The 23,903-nt window shown below is 45.5% G+C and overlaps 1 protein-coding gene across 5 annotated transcripts in view; it reads left to right on the top strand.

Moving 5' to 3' along the window:
- Nucleotides 1-4,699, top strand: part of ANKRD11 (ankyrin repeat domain containing 11) — a 119,413-nt gene extending 114,714 nt beyond the window's left edge. For 4 of the 5 annotated variants that reach the window (XM_061138373.1, XM_061138372.1, XM_061138377.1 and 1 more), the window contains 4 exons: nt 267-365; nt 436-579; nt 1,776-1,868; nt 3,751-4,699. In XM_061138373.1, coding sequence (XP_060994356.1) covers nt 267-365; nt 436-579; nt 1,776-1,868; nt 3,751-3,936 — 522 coding nt within the window. In that variant the 3' untranslated portion in view covers nt 3,937-4,699. Of the gene's footprint in view, nt 1-266; nt 366-435; nt 580-1,775; nt 1,869-2,044; nt 2,205-3,750 lie in introns of all 5 variants that reach the window. The other variant, XM_061138375.1, reaches the window with a different exon arrangement.
- Nucleotides 4,700-23,903: the final 19,204 nt, after the last annotated feature.

The following is a 23,903-nucleotide window of genomic DNA, read 5'->3' as shown; positions in this document are numbered from 1 at the left end:
GAGGACCCTGCCAGTCCTCTGTCCCCTCACCGTACCAGGGTAGTGCAGACACCCGGTTCTTGGCTTCCCTTGCCTTGTCCCCCGCCCTCTTCACAGGTGCCTGCAACTCCCTCTCAGGGGAGGGGGGCTCACTCACCTGCTCTCAGGGACAAAGTGTCCATCTGCTGCGGGCTCCTGGCTTGGTATCATGGGACTGTGGTCCTCAGGGTGAGTGGGGCTGGGGCAGCTCCCGGCCCCTGGTGAGCCCGTCTCTCCTGTGACCACAGATCGCGCCCCCACCCTCACTGGCAGAGCCCCTGAAGGAGCTGTTCAAGCAGCAGGAGGCCGTGCGGGGGAAGCTTCGCCTGCAGCACAGCATCGAGCGGGTGAGTGTGCGGCCATGGGCCTGGGGCACCCGGCTCCCACCCTCTCAGCTTACTGGCCCCTCTTCTTCAGGAAAAGCTGATCGTCTCCTGCGAACAGGAGATCCTACGAGTCCACTGCCGGGCGGCGAGGACCATCGCGAACCAGGCGGTGCCGTTCAGTGCTTGCACCATGCTGCTGGACTCGGAGGTGTACAACATGCCGCTGGAGAGCCAGGTGGGGTATGGGCTGGGCATCTGCTGACCATTTCCTCTGAGGCTCACATGCATTTTGGACACGAGCAGCCAGAGCTGCTGCCCTGGGGCTTTCTGAGCAGAGGACCCAGAGAGACCGTCGCCCTGGGGACACGGTGCTGCCACCAACAGCAGGCAGCCCCAGGGGCCCGTTACCAGTGACTCGCTGGTCTGGGGCAGGGCCCAGGGCGCCACCTCTTGGAGCACACGGTCTGCCTCGTCGGTCCTCTAGGGTGGCCCTGCGTGTCCACTCCAAGGGTCCAGCCCGCCTCTCTCCACCCCCAGGGGTGGACTTGTCCCACAAGGTCACAACCTTTCCCGCCTGACCTCTGTCCCAGTAGGTGGAACCTGTGCCCCTCAGGGCCCCCACCCCATGCATGGACATGTCAGAGATCTAATGTGCAAAAAGCAAGCCAACTTGTGTGCACCCTGACCTTTCTCCTCTCATCAGCCACTGCAACTCTGAAAACAGCCCAGAGTGTGTCCTTCTAGGCCTGCCTTCTGCCTCTGTCCCTGTTCAGGCCTCGGCACCAAGTTCCCCCACCCACTGGCAGATCACATGGAGGCCGCCACATGTGACATAACAGTGGTTAGAAACTTTAAGATTTTCCATTCACTTACATACAATCTTTAAGGATACAAAAACTTTAAAGCTTTCCTTAGGTGATGTGCTAGTGGTGACACGTGCAAGTTTTGCTTTTTGCATATAAAAGGAAAAAGGATCTGCTGACCTTGAAAGGGCGTTTCTGGGTTTCCTCTTGAAGGTCCAGGAGACGGGAGGTCTTGGGCTGGGGCCCCTTCAGGCAGGTGGCCCCCACCCACCCAGCTGGCAGGAGCCAGTGGGGACACCTGGTCCTAAACCACTGTCCACTGCAGGGGACCTCAGCCACCTCAGGCCTCCCAAGTGTCCTTTTGAAAGAAAAAACCACTTGCAGTTTTCACAAAGAAGAAACTGGACAGATACCATCGTGCACTCACCCTGGGGGGGTCCAGAGTCACGAGCAGGGCGGCTCCACCCTGGACAGTGTTGGGGAGGGGTGGCTGCCTGGGCCCCTTAGGAGGGCGGGGGGTGTGTGTGTGTCCTGCCGGTTGGCCCTTGACATGGGGGCACTGGGGGGGTCTTGACCGCCAGGAAGCTCCCCCTTCCGGATGCTCACGTGCATTTGGCTCTCCCTGCAGGGTGATGAGAACAAGTCAGTGCGGGACCGGTTCAATGCCCGCCAGTTCATATCCTGGCTGCAGGACGTGGACGACAAGTACGACCGCATGAAGGTGAGCCCTCCTCCCTGAGCGGCAGCGGTGGGCCGGGCTCTCCGGGTGGGGGCGGCTGCTGTGGGGCTGCGTGTGGAGGAGGCAGCTTCACACCGGCTCTGAGCCCAGCTGGCAGCAAGCGAGCGAGGCCTCCCCGCCCCCATGTTGCCTCTTAGAGTGTCTTCCCTCCTGTCCAGGTGTGCGGGGAGCAGCTCCTGTCACCAGCTGGCGGTCAGACCTCTGTGGGACCCCACCTTGACCCTCCTCAAAGGTCACAGCATCCACCAGCAGCCCTGCCCTGGATATGCTGACCAGTGCAGCAGGCAGAGGACGGGGGGGAGATAGAGAGCTTAGCAAGTAAGAAGCACGTCCTCCTCTGTAGGCGCGTGAACACACACCGGCAGTGATGCGCCTGCTACAGAGTTAGCGCCCATGAGGCAGGGCCTGCCAAGTGTGGAGTTGATGGAGGCGAGACCCAGGTTCCACACTGGGCTGCCAGCCTCACCCCCACCTTACCTCGGTGACCCCTGCCCCCAGCACCATACCCAAGGGGGTGGCCAGGGGCCCAGAGCAGAGAGGCCAACAGCTTACAGGGCATTCAGGCTTGGCTGAGGCCGCGTTTCTGACAAGCTCCAGGGTCACAGTGTGGAGGTCACATGGTCAGTCCTCCCACCACCAGCCTGCCTGAAGGGAGCTGCGTGGAAAACTTTGCTATAGGGAGATACTTTTTGACCAAAGTAAAATGAGACTTGGTACATTAAAAAGTCCTTAATGTGCCAAGAACTTAAAAATTAATGGACAGAAAAAGAAACTGGTGAGGTACAGAGAGTGCAGGGGCACGAAATGGCCATACCCCCATGGAACGGGCTCCTTGCGCGTGGCCGCTTGTTTGGGACCACAGTGTGGAAGAGGTCCCACTAGGAGACAGGCTGCCCTCCTCAGGTCCCGCAGCCGCGGACACATCTTCAGGGCAGTTTTCTGGGTAAACGGGCCTGCCTGTTGGGTGTCACGGGGTTTCAGCCTAACAGTTTCATTTCAGTCTGAAAACTCGGACTGTACAGCAGTTCAGAAGCCCAGGAGTAGCTCCGTCTCAGGAGCACCCAGAGATGGAGACACTATGTAGTACCTTAAATTAAGTAAGAGCAGCGTGACTCTGAGGATCACGAGTGACTGTGTGTGCCGAGGACGCCTGGCCTGCTGGTGCACACGGGGCTTAGTTCTGAAAGTTTTTTAAACTGAATTATTTTAAAGCAATCTAGAGATTGTGATATCCTGCCCTAAATGCTTGTGTGCTCATCCAAGAAAATAAGATGAGCTTCCGGCACAATCACTGGCACATCGTTAAGGTTAGGTCTGTTAACCCAAGTCTGTGCTCCCACCTGCCATGCTTCCATCTCCCATGTGTTCCCAAAATGTGCCCCGCACCCTCACTCCCTCACACCACCCCCCAAGTCCACATGTGCTGCCTCGGGTTAAGACCCACTTGGGTAACCCAGGTACTGTCCTCATTTCAACATTCGGCATTCTTAACATGAAATACACAGCACAGGCTTTAACAGTCTGTTTGTCTTGGTACCTATTTCTAATATTGAGAATGCAAATAAAGCCAATCTCACCAGCCATAAAAAAAGTAATTGTAAAATGAAAACAGAAAAGCAAAACTGTTACAAGTTCTGACTAGAGGCGAAACCCCCAGGGGTAGGGGCATGAAGCAGGGATGGACAGACGCCTGTGTGCTCAGCAAGGCCACTCACTGGGCAGGATGAGACCCAGATGCAAGAGGCCGTCCCAAGGCCAGAGCTCAAAAGGGTCCCCCGCCCTGACCTCGCAGAAGCGCTGTGGCAGGGGGAGTGGGTGAGGCAGGGTCTCTCCTCCCTCCTCACCTGCTGCGTTTCCCGTGCAGACGTGTCTCCTGATGCGGCAGCAGCACGAGGCGGCGGCTCTCAACGCCGTGCAGAGGATGGAGTGGCAGCTGAAGGTCCAGGAGCTGGACCCCGCCGGGCACAAGTCCCTGTGCGTGAATGAGGTGCCGTCCTTCTACGTGCCCATGGTCGACGTCAATGACGACTTTGTGCTCCTGCCGGCCTGACGCGCAGGGACAGCTGCACAGGACACAGGCGAGCCCCCCTGACGTCTGCTGCCGAGTCCAGGCGGCGGGAGGAGACCACGTCCCCAGTGGGGACACCCAGGGAGAAACCGCACTGGGTCCCTGGTGCGCCTCCTTCCTACCGGCCCCCGCGGGAGGACGCGGAGCCGGGGGCACGGGCACGGTGGCCTCGGGCTCTTCTCTGGCGGCTGCACAGGCATCTCAGGAGCTGCAGGATGGAGAGCAGTCTTTAAATTCCTGGTTCCATTTTTGATCGACTCAAGAGAATAAAACTAAGGCGTCTACCCCTCAGCAAGAGTGGTCTCTGGTCAGAGGGTGGGGAGAGCACCGGACCGGCTACCGTCCTGTCGCCACGAAGCTGCCGATGGCTCGGGCCTCCGACTGGGGCCAGGACGCTGGGCTGGGCGAGGGCCTGGCTGCGCCGCCCGCCCACCTCACAGGGACATGGAGGCAGGACACTCAGTTGTGTTTTTAATGGAGTCAAATCCACGTGGTTTGTATATTTTTTCCTTTAATCTTGGGCATTTTGTTTCTCTTTCTGAGAACATAACTTGAAACACTACAGAGCCAATAATCATATAAAAAGTGTACCCGTAAACGCTGTACAGTTTTATACACGTTCACAATGTACTTTTGCTGCCTTCTAGATAATTTATTTTGCAACACATTACTGCACAGTTGTAAATAACTTATGTACTGTAACATCACTTCAGTTATGTGTAAAGAAATAAATAAATTAATTACATGCTCTTTGTACACAACCCCTCTCAGGAGGGCAGATGTGGCTGTGAGGGGAGGGGTCCCTCCCTGGAAACCCCAATGCCTTCAACCTTTTTCCTTTTGAGACAGATTATACTTGCACCTCCTTTCCTGCCCTTACTGGGACCCAAGGGGCTGTCCTTTGCTCACAACTAGGTGGCCGTGAGGGTGGAGGTCACCCAGAGGCTGTGTCCCCAGGGCCCATCAGAGTGTGGGAGGAGACAGGTGAGGTGTGAGCCATGGGACAGCTGGTGCCCTGGGCAGTGCAAATATGGATCCCTGGTCTCGTAGTTCCCCATGGGACCCCGCCACGCAGGGTCCCCACTTAGGACACAAGTCCCGCCTGAAATCACGTACTCTGATCTCTAGGAGTCAGAGATCTAAGCTCATTACATCTTGGGGTCTGTGCTCGTCTCAGGCCAGGGGTGTCTTCTGAGCAGAGGTGCCCTGCCCGCTAAGTTCATAACGCCCTGTCCAATGGCTGGCCCCAGGTGGAAGGCGACAGGTGTAGGCCACAGGACCAAGCTGGGGTAAGCCTGGCCTTAGGGTGTATCCCTGGGCACCTTGACCCCCACTCCCGTGCTTTTCAATACCTGGTAGGGGTGGGAGCTGCAGACACGACCCCATTCAGTTTCCTCTTTGTGGGCTCCCTGGCCTAAGCTCTCACCAGCCCGCCAACTTTGTGTTCCTCTTCATCGCCTGGCACCTTTCTCAACATCAGGAATTAGGCCACACCCGTTCACCTGGCCCATCCTGGCCTCAGCACCTTCAGGCCACCCCCGTGGAGATCCTGCACCTGGCGGAGCCCACACCTGGTGTCGGTCCCGCCTGCTGCAGGTGCTGGTTCTGCACCAACGAACCTGTGCAGAAGCGTGCCCTGTGTTCTGGCAGGTCTGAACCACAGTGGCATCACGTACGACTCCTGCCCACGAGAGACAAACGTCACAGATGCTGTCATCTGCATGCCTGTGCAGGGGTGGGACCCAGAGAACAAAAAGGAATTAAATTTCAGGATACGTAGAGAAGCTGTAAAACTCAACCATAAAAAACAATTCTGTTCAAAAGTGGGCAAAAGATTTGAACAATCCTTTCTCCAAAGAAGATGAACAAATGGTCAATAAACACATGAACAAATGCTCAACATGACTAATCCCTGGGGAAAAGCAAACCAGAACCACGATGAGATACCCCCTTACACCCATCAGGATGGCTGCTAACAACACAAGAACAAATAAAAAACATCAGGTGCTGGTGAAGATGTGCAGAAAGTGGGATCCTCCTGCACTGCTGGTGGGAATGAAAAGTGGTGCAGCCATGATGGAGAAGACTGGAGGTTCTTCAAGAAATGTAAGTAACATAATCCATTGATCCAACTTCTAGGACCACACGCCACAGGAACTGAAAGCAGGGTTTCAAAGACATGTCTACACCCCAATGTTCACTACAGCACTGTCCACAACAGCTACAACACGGAGTCAACCTGAACTATCCACTGACAGATGAATGGACCAGGAAAAGGTGAAGTTTTTCAGCCTTAAAACGAGGCATGATGGATGAACCTTAATGACATTATACTATAAGACAAATACTGGACCGTTTCACTTACATGACATACTTATGAGTAATCAAACTCAGACAAAATATGACACACTTTATTTTCCTGGGCTCCAAAATCACTGCAGATGGTGACTGCAGTCATAAAATTAAAAGTTGCTTGCTTCTTGGAAGGAAAGCTATGACAAACCTAGGCGGCATATTAAAAAGCAGAGACATTTCTTTGCCAACAAAGTTCCATCTAGTTAAAACTGTGGTTTGTAGTCACGTATGGATGTGAGAGTTGGACTATAAAGAAATCTGAGCACCAAAGAATTGATGCTTTTGAACTGTGGTGTTGGAGAAGACTCTTGAGAGTCCTTTGGGGAGCAAGGAGATCAAACCAGTCAATCCTTTTAAAGGAAATCAACCCTGAATATTTGTTGGAATGACTGATGCTGAAGCTCAGGCTCCAATACTCTGGCCACCTGGTGCAAAGAGCTGACTCACTGGAAAAGGCCCTGATGCTGGGAAAGACTGAAGGCGGGAGGAGAAGGGGACGACAGAGGGCAAGATGGTTGAATGCTATCACCAAGTCAATGGACATGAGTTTGAGCAAACTCCGGGAGACAGTTAAAGGACAGGGAAGCCTGGCCTGCTGCAGTTCATGGGGTTGCAGAGAGTTGGACACAACTCAGTGACTGAACAACAATGGTACTAACATGTAAAGGGAGAAATCGACAGGAATACAGTAATAGTAGGAAACTAACACCCCACTCACACCAATGGAGAGATCTTCAACAGAGAATCAATGAAGCAGTAGAGATCCTAAATGACACGAGAAAACAGACTTTAATTGATCTTTTCAGGACCTTACATCCAAAAACCCTGAATACACATTCTTTTCAAGTGCACACACACAGAACATTCTGTAGTACTGCATGTGCCATGCTGTGCTAAGTCACTTTAGTCATGTCCAACTCTTTGCAACCCTACCGGCTGTTTCCCGTCAGGCTCCTCTGTCCATAGGATTTCCCCAGCAAAAATACTGGAGTGGATTGCCTTGCCCTTCTCCAGAGGATCTTTCCGACTCAGGGAGCAAACCCATGTCTCTTGCATCTCCTGCATTGGCAGACCGGCTCTTTACCACTAGCGTCACCCGGGAAGCCGCCAGGACCACAAACCAGGGCATAAAGCAAGCCTTGACACATTTAAGAGGACAGAAGTGACCCCGGGCGTCTTCTCTGACCACAATGGCGTGAAACAAACTGATCACAGGAAACAAACGGCTGCTCTTCCCTGTGGCACCGTGGAGGCGCTCTGCCATTGTAGGACGAAGCTGAACGTCTCTTTCCTGGTGGATGATGAGTAACACTTTGTACCTTTTATGAGAAGCGTGTGGCCAAAGAAGTTGCTGCTGGCCCTCTGGGTGAAAAACACAGGAAGGTCATGTGGTCTGAGTCAGTGGTGGGGATGACAGACAAGGCTTCTCCACAAAGCTGATGTCCTGCCCCATGGCTGAGTCTGCCTGCCACTGAGTAAGGGACATTCCTGTCCAAGTCTGTACCAAGTTGCTTTCTGGATGCCAATCTGAGTGTTCTCAATTTGGTCATTATTAAAAAAAAGGGAGGGTAGAAAAACATTCCTGGACTCCCTGACACTACTATACCTCACTGCCTGGGGCCCCCAAAAGCTGCAGAATCCACAGATTTTTCAATCTCTAAGTAATGTGATGTCCACCAGGACACTGTGAGAAAGATCCTAAACAGAGAAGGTAAGAAACCATCAACACACCTTAGATTCAGTGTCTTTCTTCTCCACTCCATTCTGCAACACAAATGTCAGTGTCCTGCTCTGAAGAATCAGCATATCAGGAAAAATAAGCAAGAGGCTGCAGAATATGCTAAGTAGTTGGCCTCCTTCATCCTCTTATCCAAAGAAAAATGCCAGGAGTAGACTGCCAAGAGGGGGAGGCTGTCCTCTCTGATAGTGTCTACCTGAACCCAGTCAAAAATGAGATATTCTTAGAGTAACAAGTAAATAAGCTCAGACATCAGGAATAAAAGAAAGAAAGGAGGAAAAACAGAAAATCACATGCTAAACAACATGCTACTGGAAAACCAATGGGTCAAGACTTTGAGTGGTTAAGAATCTGCCTGCCAACACAGGGCACTGAGGTTTGATCCCTGGTCCAGGAAGATCCCACATGCTGTGGGGCAACTAAGCCCACGCAGCACAGATACTGCGCCCACACACCGCGCCTACTGCACCCGCCTAGAGCCCACACTCCACAACGGGAGTGGCTGCCGCAGTGAGAGCCCGCACACCGCAACCGTGTGCAGCGCCCACTCGCTGCAACTAGAGGCAGCCCACACAGCAACGAAGACCCAGCCCAGCCAAAAATAAATAATTTGTTTAAAAAAAAATAGGTCAGTGATGAAATCAAAGAGGAAATTAAAAAATACCTTGAGAAAATCAAAATACAACCATTCAAAAGCTACAGAATGTGGCAAAAGAAGTTCTTAGAAGGAAGTTCATAGTGATATAGGCCTTCCTCCAAAAACAAGGAAGATCTCAAACAATCTAACCTACCACTTAAAAGAATTAGAAGAACAAACAAAAAACTAAAATCAGCACAAGGAAGAAGATAAACAACAGAGAGGAAGTAGGTATTTAAAAAGAACAGAAAAAATAAATAGAACAAGAGTTGTTTCTCTTTAAGGGTAAACAGGTGACAGCTCTGACCAGGCGCACCGAGAAGAGAGGACCCAAATGAACGAAAACAACCATAACAGCTCATACCACAGAAATACAGAAACCGTAAGGGGATACTACGTACGATTATATGCTAACACATTTGACAACCTAAAAGAAATGGATAAGTTTCTAGAAATACACAGTCCACCAAAACTGAAGAAGAAACATAATTTGAAGAGACCAATCATTAGAAGTGAAAAAAAATCTGTAATTAAAAAAAAAAAAAAACAAAAAAACCCAAAAAACAAAAAAACCTCCCACACTTCCTTGGTTGCTCAGTGACAAACAATCCACCTGCCAGTGCAGGAGACGGGTTTGCCCCCTGATCTGGGAAGATCCCACATGCCATGTATTAAGCCACAGCTACTGAGCCTGTGCTCCAGAGGCCAGCAGCCACAGCTGTTCAGCCCACGTGCCACCATGAGAGAGTAGCCCCTACTCTACACACTAGAGGAGAAAACATGCAGCAACAAAGACCCAGCACTGCCAAATGTAAATAATTTTTTAAAGAAAACCCTATAAATGTAAGTCCAGAACCAGATGGCTCCAGGGGTGAATTCTACCAAACATATAAAGAACTTATATAGATTCTTCTCAAACTCTTCTTTCCCCCACAAAAAGAAGAGGAGGGAACACTCTCAGAGACATGCTATAAAGCCACCATTACCCTGATACCAAAACCAAACACAATTACAGGCCAATGTCTTTGATGAACACAGATGCAAAAATCCTCAACAAAATATTAGCAAACCAAATCGAACAACACATAAAAAGAACAAACCAAAACCAAGTGAGATTCATCGCAGGTTCTTAAGGATGGTTCAATATAGATAAATCAGTCAATGTGATACGCCACATAAGAGACAAAAACACAATCATCTCAACAGATGCAGAAAAGCATTTGACAAAATTCAACATCCATTCGTGATAAAAACTCTTAGCAAAGTGAGTATGGGGGGAACATACCTCAATATAATAAAAGCTATTTATGAGGCTTCTTTGATGGTCCGGTGGTTAAGAATCCACTTTGCAATGCAAGGGACACTGGTTTGACCCCTGGTCCAGGAAGATCCCACATGTACTTGCCTCAGGGCAACTAAGCCTGTGTGTCACAACCACTGAAGCCTGCACATCTAAAGCCCCTGCTCCACAACAAGAGAAGCCATCACAGTGAGAAGCCTGCACATACCCACAAAGACCCAGAGTAACAACAACATCAAATATATATATGTATATATATATATATATATATATATATATATATGTATTTTTTAAAGCTATTTATGACAATAAACTGTGGAAAATTCTGAAAGAGATGGGAATACCAGACCACCTGACCTGCCTCTTGAGAAACCCGTATGCAAGTCAGGAAACAACAGTTAGAACTAGACATGGAACAACAGACTGGTTCCAAATAGGAAAAGGAGTACATCAAGGCTGTATATTATCACCCTGCTTATTTAACTTATATGCAGAGTACATCATGAGAAACGCTGGGCTGGAAGAAGCACAAGCTGGAATCAAGATTGCCGGGCGGGAGAAATATCAATAACCTCAGATATGCAGATGACACCACCCTTATGACAGAAATAGAAGAACTAAAGAGCCTCTTGATGAAAGTGAAAGAGCACAGTGAAAAAGTTGGCTTAAAGCTTAACATTCAGAAAACTAAGATCATGGCATCCGGTCCCATCACTTCATGGCAAATAGATGGGGAAACAATGGAAACAGTGACAGACTTTATTTTTTTGGGCTCCAAAATCACTGCAGATGGTGACTGCAGCCATGAAATTAAAAGACGCTTAATCCTTGGAAGGAAAGTTATGACCAACTTAGACAGCATATTAAAAAGCAGAGACATCACTTTGTCAACAAAGGTCCATCTAGTCAAGGCTGTGATTTTTCCAGTGGTCATGTATGGATGTGAGAGTTGGACTATAAAGAAAGCTGAGCACCAAAGAATTGATGCTTTTGAACTGTGGTGTTGGAGAAGACTCTTGAGAGTCCCTTGGACTGCAAGGAGATCCAACCAGTCCATCTTAAAAGAGATCAGTCCTGGGTGTTCATTGGAGGGACTGATGTTGAAGCTGAAACTCCAATACTTTGGCCACCTGATGCGAAGAGCTGACTCATTTGAAAAGACCCGGATGCTCGGAAAGATTGAGGGCAGGAAGAGAAGGGGACGACAGAGGATGAGATGGTTGGATGGCCAACCATCACCGACTCAATGGACATGGGTTTGGGTGGACTCCGGGAGTTGGTGATGGACAGGAAGCCCTGGCGTGCTGCAGTTCACGGGGTTGCAAAGAGTCGGACATGACTGAGTGACTGAACTGAACTGATGACAAACCCACAGCCAACATAATAATAATGGTGAAAAACTGAAAACCTTCCCACTAAAATCTGGAGCAAAATAAGGATGCCCACTGTCACCTCTTCTATTCAACACAGAAGACTGGACGTCCCAGCTACAGAATAAAAGAAAAAGAAAGAAAAGGTACCCAAACTGGAAGGGAAGAGGTAAAATTCACTATATGCAGGTAATATACTACTGTATACTGAAAACCCTAGACTTCATGCAAAAACTACTAGAACTGATGAACAAATTCAGCAAGGTAGGTGGGATACAAGATTAACGTAAGAAATGGGCTGCATTCTTCACACCAACGATGAAACAGCAGAAAGGTATTTAAACAGTAACTGTTTGTTTGTTTTGCCATGCCATGCAGCATGCAAGCATCTTAGTCCCCTGACCAGGAATTAAACCCATGTACCTTGTAGTGGAAGTGCAGAGTCTTAACCACTGAACTGCCAGGGAAGTCCAACAATATCTTTTAAAATTGTACTCCCCAAAATAAAGTGTTTGGGAATAAACCTGACCAAGGAGGTGAAAGACTTATACACTGAGACCTGTAAGGTTGATAAAGGGAATCAAAGATGATTCAAAGAAATAGAAAGATATCCCATGCTCTTGGATTGGAAGAATATTGTTAAACAGTCATATTTTTCAGAGCAATCTACAGATATAATGTGATTTCTATCAAGTTACCCATGATGTTTTTCACAGAACTAGAACAAAGTAATCCTGAAATTCATATGGAACCATAAAAGACCCAGAATTGCCACAGCAAACCTGAAGAAAAAGAACAAAACAGGAGGCATAACCCTTCCAGACTTCAGACAATACTATAAAGCTACAGTAATAAAAACAGTGTGGCACTGGCAAAAAACAAGACATATGAATCAATGGAACAGAACACAGAACCCAGAAAGAAACCCACACAAATCAATCTTTGACAAAGGAGGCAAGAATATGGGAAATGGGCAAAAGTGTCTTCAACAAGTGGCGTTAAGAAAGCTGGACAGCTGCATGTAAATCAATGAAGTTATTTAGAACACACTCACCATTCACAAAAATAAACTCAAAATGGCTTAAAGACTTAAATATAAGATACCATAAAACTCCTAGAAGAGAGCACAGGCAAAACATTCTCTGACATAAATCTTACTAAAGTTTTTGTAACATCAGTCTCCTAAGGAAATAGAAAACAAAAATAAACAAATGAGATCCAATCACACTTTTGCACAGCACAGGAAACCATAAACAAAACAAAAAGACAATCTACAGAATAGGAAAAAATATTTGCAAATGATGTGACCAACAAGGATTTAATTTCCAAAAGATACAAACAGCTCATACAACTCAATAACAAAAACCAAACCACCCAATTGAAAAAAGGACATTAGACCTACATAGACATCTCTCCAGAGAAGAAATACAGATGGCCAATAGGGACAGGAAAACATGCTCAACATCGCTAGTGATCAGAGAAATGCAAATCAAAACTACAGTGAGGTACCACCTCACACTGGTCAAAATGGCCATCATTAAAAAGTCTACAAAAACAAATGCTGGATCTGATGCCCATGTTCCACAACTACTGAGCCCACACAACACAAATAGAGAGTCGGCATGCTGCAATGAAAGATCCCATATGACACAACAAATATCCCACATACTGCAACTAAGATCTGATGCAGCCAAATTAAAAATAAATGCTGGCGATGGTGAGGGGAAAAGGGAACCCTTCTGCACTGTTAGTGGGAATGTGAGCTGGTGCAGCCACTGAGGAAAACAGTACAGAGGTTTCTCACAAAACATCATCCAGCAATCCTACCCCTGGATATATATCCAAACAAAACTGTAATTCAAAGAATTAAGATACATGAGCCACTATGTTCATAGCAGCCTATTCATAACAGCCAAGACATGGAAGAAACCTCAATGTCCATCAGCAGATGAATGGATAAAGAACATGTGATATATATATATATGCATTTAGTATATACAATGAAATTCTACTTAGGCATAAAAAAGAATGAATAATGCCAACACTGATGCAACTAGAGATTATCATAATAAGTGAAGTAACAAAAAACCAAATACCATATGATATCACTTAATGTGTGTAATCTAAAATATGACAACACGAACCTATCTGTGAAACAAACAATCACAGATACAGAGCACAGATTGGTGTTTGCCAAGGGGATGGGGGCTGGAGGAGGGATGGAATGGGAGGTTGGAGTTAGCAGATGCAAACTATTATATATAGAATGGATAAACAAGGTCCCACTGTATAGCACAGAGAACTATATTCAATGTTCTATGATAAACCATAATAGAAAAGAATACAATAAAAAGAACAGCTGTATATGACAGAAACATTTTGCTGACAGCAGTTACTAATACAACATTGTAAGTCAACTTTACTTCAAGAAAACCACACACACACACACACACACACACACGTATGCATTTACATATAAATAACACACACGTGTATACACATGTACACACAAATACATGCATACACATAATACATATGTACACACATGCACACACAACACATGCGTGTATACGCACACACAATACACATGTGCAACATTCATACATATACACACATGTATACACACATACACACATAATATACACACAATACACATATATACACACATGCACATGTACACACACATACACACATACATATAATTACACACACAGTCGCACATGATATACACATGTACACACATACACATAATATACACACACATATATGTCCACACACAGACACATACATATATATATAAACATATAAAGCTGGGGCGGGGAGGAAGACCTGGGGAATAAAATGCCCCAAAATACTCTTTAATGTTCTGACATACCTGGGAACACACAAGGCCATGCACATGTGTAGGTCTGTGTAGGAAATAACAGAACCCTGAGACCTCGTGAGGCAGGAAGTGAAGGCCAAGGCAGAGCTGTAACCTGAGGGAATTTAAGAGTCTTTGGGTAAAGGAGAGATGACTAACTGGATCACAGACATCTCTGTCTAGTCATCAGCTGAGCAACAAGCTAAGAGCACAGAGACCTCCTGACCCACACACAGCAGGGTCTCAGACTTTACAGAATCTTTTCAGGAAAGTCACTAAACACAGAAGGGAGACAAAAAGTCTGGGAAGCAGGAAACTGATTTCTTGAGTCACCACATTATACTGATGTTATTTAAAATGAATACTTTTGAGCAGAAACTTAGTTATACAAAGGAACGAAATATGGCCCATCAACTAGGAAAGTTTTCAAAAAGAAACTAATAGATACTATCTCTGAGTATGCTCAAATGTTAAACGTACTAGATAAGACAAAGTCAGTTTTCAAAAATCAGGTTCAAAGAACTAAATGAAACTATGTCTAAGGAATTAATATGACAGAATGGTTTTCACCAACAGAATACTAGTAAAGAGAAAAATTATTTTAAAAAGAAAACAAATTCTGCAGTTGAAAGTACATTAACAGAATTTGAGTGGGCAGAAAGAAAGTGAAAGTAAAAGTTGCTCAGTCATGTCTGACTCTTTTGTGACCCCATGGACTATACAATCCATGGAATTCTCCAGGCCAGAATACTGGAGTGGGTAGCCTTTCCCTTCTCCAGGGGATCTTCCTAACCCAGGGATCGAACCCAGGTCTCCTGCATAGTACGCAGATTCTTTACCAGCTGAGCCACAAGGGAAGCCTTTGAGTGAGCAGAAGAACCAGCAAACCTGAAGACACGTCAACTGAGATTATTATAATGTGAGGACCAGAAAAAAACAATGAAGGAAAAGGAACAGTTCCAGAGACCCTCAGGATGTGACCAAGGGTATCAATATACTGAAAGGGAGGGCCAGAAAGAAAGAGACAAAAGGGAAGATGGTTAATTTTACATATGTGGCTAGGCCACAGTACCCAGAAATTCAACCAAATATCCCTCTAGATGCTTCTGTGAGGATATTTTAGATGAGGTTAATATCTACTGTAAATCACAAGAGGCTGAGTAAAGTAGATATTATGGGGCTCACAGCAAGTTGCCACCCAGTCACTTCAAGGCCTTAACAGAAAATGACTGAATCCCATAGAGATGAGGGGAACTGGCCCCAGACTTTTTTAAAACTCAAATGCAGCATCCACTCATCCCTGAGTCTTTGGCCTGCCAGCCTCCATAATCATGGAAACCAAGTCCTGAAACCTACCTATCTACCCATCTACGTATAATATCTTCTAATGATTCTGTTTCCTTGGAGAACCCTAATACATCAAAGTAAAGAACCACTTTTTATAAGTTATGTACAAATACTAAAGGAAATCATGTCTAAATAATTAATATGACAGTTAAGAGAATGGCTATCTTAACAAGTAGAAGATACCAATAAAGAGAGAGAATCAAAATGTTTAAAGACCAAAGGGGAGGGACTTGCCTGGTGGTCCAGTGGCTAAGACTGCCATTTCCAACACAGTGGGGCTGGGTTTGATCCCTGGTCAGGGAACTAGATCCCACATGCTGCAATTAAATATTCCACATGCCACAATTAAAAGATCTCACATGCCACAACAAAGATCCTGCATATTGCAACTAAGACCCAACACAGCCAAATAAATAAATACTTTTTAAAAAGACCCAAGGGGAAATTATGTAATTGAAAAGTACAAAAGCTGCATTTGAGTTGGTAGAAGAGTCAGAAAATTTGGAGTTAAGTCAATTAAGATCATCTATTTGAGGAAGAGAAAGAGAAAGACTGAATAAAAAGAGCCTTAGAGACACAGTGGTTGCTCTCGAGGGTACCGACTTACTCACAGCGGGAATCCTGGACAGAGACAATGGGGGCAGAAAGAATATTTGAAGAAATAATGGCCAAAACTTATCCAAATTTACTGAAAAAAACTATCTTCAAAAAGTTCAATGAACTACAAGGAGGATAAGAGATCCACACCTGGGTGCATCAAGATCTGATTGTCAAAAGCTAAAAAACAAATCTTGAAAGTAGCAAGAGAAGTCATTTCAGCCCTCAGGACAGACCTCCAGTAGGATTTACAGCTGATTTCTTATCAGAAACCACAGAGGCCGGAAGGCAGTGGGATGACATATTCAAGGCACTAAAAGGCTGTCAACCCAGACTTCTATACCTGGTGGAACTATCCAAAAAATGAAGGTGACAGTAGGCCATTTCCAAATAGACAAAAACAGAAAACTTATTGCTAGCATATCTGCCCTTCAAGTAATACAAAAAAAGAGCCCCTCTGGCTCAAATGAAAAACAACAATAACTTGAATTTACAGGAATTAATAAAAAGACACTGCTAAAGCAACTACATGGACAAACATAAAAGACAGTGTGAGTGCATTTCTGTTTTAAACTTCTGCTTTATTTAGAAGACAACTACACAAAGCAGTAATTATAAAACTGTTCATGCATTTATAATGTATAAAGATGTGATTTGTATGTAATTTGCAGCACAAAGGCAGGAAGGAGACCGCTATGTTGGAGCAAAACTTTTGGATATTATGGAAATCCCTTACTGTTCACTTAAGCTACAGTGTTTTAGTGAAGATGTTAATTGGAAGCCCCACACCAATTTTTTTTTAATATACAGTAAAAGAAATAGAAATTTACATGGAATACTAGAAAACTGAACAAAAGAAGGCAGTGATGGAGGAACTGACAAAACAGATTCAACAACACATAAAAACAGCAAAATGTCAGAAGCCTTATTAGTAATTACTTTAAATATACGTGAGTTAAAACTCTCCAATTAAAAGGCAGAGACTGGCAGAATTAATTTTAAAAAGATTATGACTCAACTATTTGTTACCCTCTGGAGTTTGATCCCTGGGTCAGGAAGTTCCCCTGGAGAAGGAAATAGCAATCCAGTCCATTATTCTTGACTGGAAAATACCATGGACAGAGGAGCCTGGCGGGCTATAGTCCACAAAGTCACAGTCAGACACGACTGAGGGGCTGAGTGCGTGCACATGCGTGTGCGCACACACACGCTACCAACAAGAGACTCAGCAAAAACTGGCACTCTAGAAAGGAGAACTAGACAGACAACAATCATAGCTGGAGATGTCACTCTCATTTTTCATAATGGATGGGGTAGGTAGGCAGAACATCAATGAGGAAACAGAACACTTGACACCATAAACCAATGAGACTTCTATAGAACACTAATTCTTCTCAAGTGCACAAGGAATATTCTCCAGGAAAGACAATCAGTTAGGCCATAAATCAAGGCTCAGTACTGAGATAAAGTACACCATTCCATTTTATTCCATTCCAACCACAATGGAATAAAATCAGAAATCAGTAACAGGTGAGAATTTGGAAAATACAAAAATTATGTGGAAATTAGATACCACACTCATAAATATTCACATAAGAGGTTACAAGAAAAATCAGAACATACTCTGAGAAACTTAATAGAAAAAAATGGAGCTAATGCACCACAGAATTAGCAATAGAAACATGTGGGAAGGGTGCCCACTGAGCCTGTGTGCTGAGCCACCGGAACAGGGACGCCCGAGGACATCCCTGAGGCCAGCACCACGACCAGAGGGTAAGAGTCACGACCCCCAGGTGAGACGGAGCCAACACACTCCACCTCCTTCTCTGCTGATACAGCGCTGAACTTGAGCAGAAAGGGAGCACAGCCAGTAGACAGAGCTGGGAGACACAGACCTCAAGTACTGCCGACCCAGCCCTATGTCTACAACTGTCTTTTCCTGAAGTGTCACCCAGCTTGAACTACATGATCTGAGATCCAGGAGAAAACACTGCTGGCTGGAGGAGGGAAAGCAGGGATTCCTAATGGTCAGACTGAGCATGGAAATCCCCTGTTCCTTCTCCTCCATCTTCTAATGTCCCAGTCCAGGCAACTCTGTGGTGGGACTGGCAATAGCTGGTAAAGGAGCTGGGTGGTGAGGTGGGGTCCGGGAGGGCCAATACTGAGGAATGGAAACTTTTTCTGCTGAGAGCAGCTCTGAGACCAAGAGGTGGGCCAACTCCCATGGCTTTTTTCTCTCTCTGTCCTCCCACTAGGTTTCCCTGGTGGCTCAGTGGTAAGGAAGAATCCACCTTGCAATGCAGAAGATGCGGGTTTGATCCCTGGGTTGGGAAGATCCCCTGGAGAAGCAAACAGTAACCTGCTCCAGTATTCTTGCCGGGGAAATCCCACAGCCAGAGAAGCTTGGCAGGCTACTGTCCACAGGGTCACAAAAGAGTCGGATACGACTTAGCGACTAAACAACAAGTCTCCCAGTAGGTGGTCCTGGATATGGACCCACACCCAAGTTCACAGCAGAGCTGGGTAACTAACTAGAGGCCCAAGTATCTGCCTGAGGATCAAAGGGGTGAAGGGAGCACCAGGAGACTGTGGGTGGCGAGGAGCTCAGAAACGTTGAGTCCCCAGGTGATCTTTTCACTCCAGGGCTCAGCCCCACCCATACACACATGGGTTTGTCTCTAATGAGCACGGGACAAACTCTGGAGCAGGGACCATGCACTCCCAGACCACAGACTGCCTTGTGTGATGCCCATCTGGGACAGATGAGAAGCAGCCAGGAAGGCTCTGAGCTGGAGCCCACAGACACAGGCTGGAACTTACAGCTTGACTCTATCCAGGTGGGCTGCCCAATAAAACTAATATACCTAGCTTCATAATTTTTAAACAAGATCCAGCATCCCATAATCAGGGAAGGGATACAATTTAAAAGACTCTTCAGCATATGAAAACCAGAAGAATTTCAATTCACACAGGAAGTCAATCAACAGATACTCCAGTGCAAAAATGGCAACGATGTGGGAATTCTCTCACAAATATGATAAAGTACTGACTATGCAAATACACAAACTGTAATCACTAACGTTCTTCAAACAAATGTTAAAAAATAAAACATCTCATAAAAGAAATAAAAGATATAAAGAAAACCCAAGTTGAAATTTTAAAACTGAAAAATAAAGTAATAGGCACAATAAACTCATTGTGTGCACTTAACCGTAGAATGGAAAGAGTCAGTGAACTTGAAGAGAAATCAATAGAAATTGTTCAGTTTTAATTATAAAGTTAAAGAACATTTTTAAGAAAGAACAGATCCATAGGTACCTCGGGGGACGTAAACAGTAGGTCTAACATTCGTGTGAAACTGGAGTCGCGGAAGGAGGAGAGAAGAAAGACAGTGCTGCAAAGGTTGAGGAAATAAAAAACTAAAAAAATACGTTCCAGCTGGGCAAAAGATATAAACCAAAGATTCAAAAAGCTAAGAAAACCCTAAAGAAGGTAAACCCAAAGGAAGCCATACCCAAGTAAATCATAATCAAACTGGGGAAAGCTAAAGAAAAAGAAATGAATAATCTGAAAAGGAAATGACTAAGAAAAGTTCTTTTACAAAACTTCATAAAAACACAAAATTTTTAGGAATTAACTTAATGGAGTGAAGAATTACACAGTGAAAACTATAAAAGAACTTAAAAGAAAACATAAATAAATGGACACACAGCCCATGATCATGGGTTGGAAGATTTCATGTTGCCAAGATGTCAGTACCACCCAGAGTGACTACAGATTCAACACAAGCCCTCAAAAAATCCCAAGGATATTTTCTTCACATTAAAAAAAATTCATTCTAAAGTTCCTGTCCAATCTCAAGGGACCCTGAGCAGCCAAAATGATCTTGAAAAAGAACAAAGTTACAATACACACTTCCTGATTTCAAAGCTTTCTCCACAGGTACAGTAATCCGTGTGCATCTGCCCTCAAGACAGACACACAGGCCAATGGAACAGAACAGAGACCCCAAGAATAAGCCTCACCCCCCTGGACAGGTGAGTCTACACAGGACGCCAGGACCGTTCAACAGGGAGCAGGCCGTCTCCCAGCAAACGGTGCTGCAAAAGCTGAATATCCCCCTGCAGAAGGATGGAGCTGGACCTGGAATTACTTACCACCACATACCAAAGAAACAACTCAAAATGGATCAAGTCTAAAAGTACAACCCAAAACTATAAAACTCTTAGAAGAAAACACAGAACAAAAGCTTTACAATGCTGGATTTAGAGATGATTTCTTGTTTACGACAACAAAGGCCCAGGCAACAGCAGCAAAAACAGACAAACTGGACTTCATGATGCATCAGAAATGCCTCAAAAGACACCATAGACAGAGCAAGAAGACAACCTGTGAGATCAGACAGAACATTTTAAAATCACTGACTTCTGGGTACATACCCCAAAGTAATTGAAACCAAGGTCTCAAAGATGCACATGTACACCCATGTTCTTTGCAGTACTATTCACAACAGCTAAAACATGGAGCAAACCCACTACCCATTGGCAGGTGAATGGATAAGGAAAAGGTGGTGTATGCAGACATTGGTATTTTTTCAGCATTTACAAGAAATGCAGTACTGACAGATGCTTACAGCATGGAGGAACTTTAAGGGCATTATGCTAAATGAAGTAAGACAAATGCTGGATGATTCCACTTATGTGAGATTAATACTGTAGTCAAAATCAGAGAGACACAATATACAATGGTGGTCACCAGGGGGATGGGAGAACCAGGCGTTATTTAATAGGTATAGAGTTTCAGTTTTACAAGATGAAGAGAGTTATGTGGATGGAGGGTAGTGAGGGCTACACAATAATGTGGAAGTATTTAATACCACTGATCTGTACCCTAAATAGTGGTTAAATGGTAAATTTGTGTTATGCGTATTTTAACACAATAAAAAGAAAACCTTGAATGAAATAAAGATATCTACAATGTAATACAAAGTAAAAATAATTAATCTCAAATAGACCCGTCCTTCAAGAAGTGTTAAAAGAAGTCCAGACAAAAGTAAAGTAACATCAGAGAATCCTGCATCTACCTAAGGACGCAGAGATCTTTAGAACTGTCAATTACATGGCTAAACAGATAAGGTAGGTATATCTTACGTATTTCTTCAAAACATAATTGCCTGTTTAATAAATAACAGTGCACTTATGGAATAAACATGAAAATAAATGTTAACAACAGCTCAAGAAAAGTATGGGAGAGATGGGAATATGAAACTGAGACAGACTGGGTGGGACCTGGGACCCCTGGCTGCAGTGCTGGCACCTGGCCAGGCCTCTTCTCCCAGCAGCTGGGGCAGATTACAGACAGTGAGATACACCAAGCCCTAACGAGTCCCAGCTGCCACCTAAGAGCTCAGTGCTGCACATACGCCACCACCGAAGGGCTGGGCAGACCACCCAAGCCCTGCCGTGGCCCGAGTCCTGGACACACCTCTCCCCTCCCCTCCCAGAAGGAACCAGCTCCCCCACTCCCAGGGAGCAGGCAAGCAGGGGCCCCAATAAAGCCTTGCCTGAACTTCTCGTCTGACCTCTAGCCAATTTCTCTTGATGAGGAGGAGGCTAGGAACCCCGGTCCATAAAGACTTCGTGGGACCCAACGGGGGGCAGCTGTCCCCTTCCGAGGAGAGGGGCTGGGCACCTCCGGGCCCGCTGAACAGAGCTTCCCCTCGGGTGACGAGTGGCTGCCTGAATTTCTTACTTCAGCATCACCATGTTTGTAAGTCTGCCTTCCTGGCCCCTGGGGCCTCAGACCCTCATTCAGGCAGCACTTTCCCTCCCTGAAATCTCTCTACGTCTCTGTCTTCTCACTGAGAGAGTGGATGTCAGGCAGCTACAGTCTCACTCCTCTAGCTCGGCCTGTGAACCTGCTCCCTCTGACAGGTGACAGGCGGAGGAAGAGGGGCTGGCCTCGCCCCGAGCAGACCCTGGTCCAGCAGGATCCCCCTAACTAGAGAGGAGAGGGACAGCAGTTCAGACCCTAGTCATGTAGTGGCTGGAAGTCCTACCGTCCCAGTGTTCTCGCCTTTATTTCCCTGCCATCTTGTTTTCTTTTTCAGCTTCTTCTGTCCCTCCCTCTTGACCCTTACACCTACACTCCCGTCCGCTTTATCCCCAAATTTCTTGATTGTGTCTTTAGGTTTTCATCATTGACATCTTGGTTTTATGCTGTTTTGTCTGTCGACACTGCAGGCACGATGGAGCATTTAAATCTTGAAATACAAGCGGGCCCCACATATCCTGAGGCTCCAGCCTTGGGTCACTTCCGGGAGCAGGAGCGTCATCTCTCCTGTTTTCACAGTGACTCTTCCGCCTGGGCTCTCAGGAACCTCCCGACCCATCTGTAGTCCCCAGACAAGGAGGGAAAGATGCCTTTCAAAAGTCAAACAACAAAACTATGAGGTCTCTGGTTCTGTCTTTATGTAACAACTAACTTGCAAGTGAACTGTATTTAATTGGCTTAAAGGAAAGTGCGTGCATGTATATATTACCAGAAATGTGAAAGAAAACTCACCAGAATGTATTCAGGTGAGTACTTCAGGATCTTGTGATTTGGGAAACATTCAATATTGAATTAATAGCTGGTACTAGAGCTGGCTGAAGCTTGCGGATTTAATTAACACAGACTTGTCTTTACAGTCATCGACATTAAAGTGAAAGTCGCTCAGTCATGTCCGACTCTGCAACCCCATGGACTATACAGTCCATAGACCTTAAGCATAATACTTTTATTGTCGGGTTTCCCAGGTGGGGCAATGGTAAAGAATCTGCCTGCAATGCAGGAGGGGAAAGAGATGTGGGTTCGATCCCTGGGTCCAGAAGATACCCTGGAGTAGGAAATGGCAACCCACTCCAGTATTCCTGCCTTCTGTTGTACCAAGGGTCACTGAAAGTCAGTATGTGCATATTGTTTCTGTCATAAGGTCTGTCATCAAGGAGAATAACCTGATACAGTCAAATTTTTAAATAAATGTAACTGAGATAAGAGCTTATTGGTCAACTCTATGGGAATGACTATGTTGCAGAAATGTCCATCACCAAATGTTGGAAACTTGAAACTAAATTAAAAAATAGGAGTTCATTGAATATCCAGGCCACTTCAAATAAGATGAACTATTGGAAAGTTAACTGCTAAGTAGGTCTAGATTTACCTACATTTGTCTTCTTATGAGGGAGAAACTAAAGCTGTCTGGTGCCACTTGAGTTCTCTATCAATCTATAGGATATAATGTAAAAGACAATTCCTGGTTGCTTATGGAAAGTAGGATGTGTGCTATAAGAAAGGAAGGTATGAGAAATGGAAACATAATTGACAGGAAAAAAGAGGATTTTTAAAATAAAGCTGGCTGTTTCTGAATGGGAGAAAATATGCTTACAGAAAGTTACAGAATGTTTGCAGAAAAGGAACACTGAGAATATATTTTTGTATGTGGTCAGGAATTCTAAGGCTGGATTAAATTTAATTAGGTAAATGGATTCTATTAAAAGTAGGCTATGCAAGACTGGATTTGGTTTTTCTCTCTCACAAGAGAACAAAGCTTTCTTGGAACACTGCTCTTGATATAAAATTGTGTGAGTTTCTGTGTCTTTAAGTGATCTGCATTTACTTTGAAATCTTTTTTTCACATTAGGATAACTGTTTCACAGCAACCTATCATTCTATCTGACCAGGTATTTTAAAGCTTTTGACAG

Source organism: Dama dama, chromosome 4, assembly GCF_033118175.1.
Source record: "Dama dama isolate Ldn47 chromosome 4, ASM3311817v1, whole genome shotgun sequence".
Lineage (NCBI taxonomy): Eukaryota > Metazoa > Chordata > Mammalia > Artiodactyla > Cervidae > Dama > Dama dama.
The sequence above is the reverse complement of the archived record's forward strand: the minus strand, read 5'-3'. Positions and strand labels throughout refer to the sequence as shown.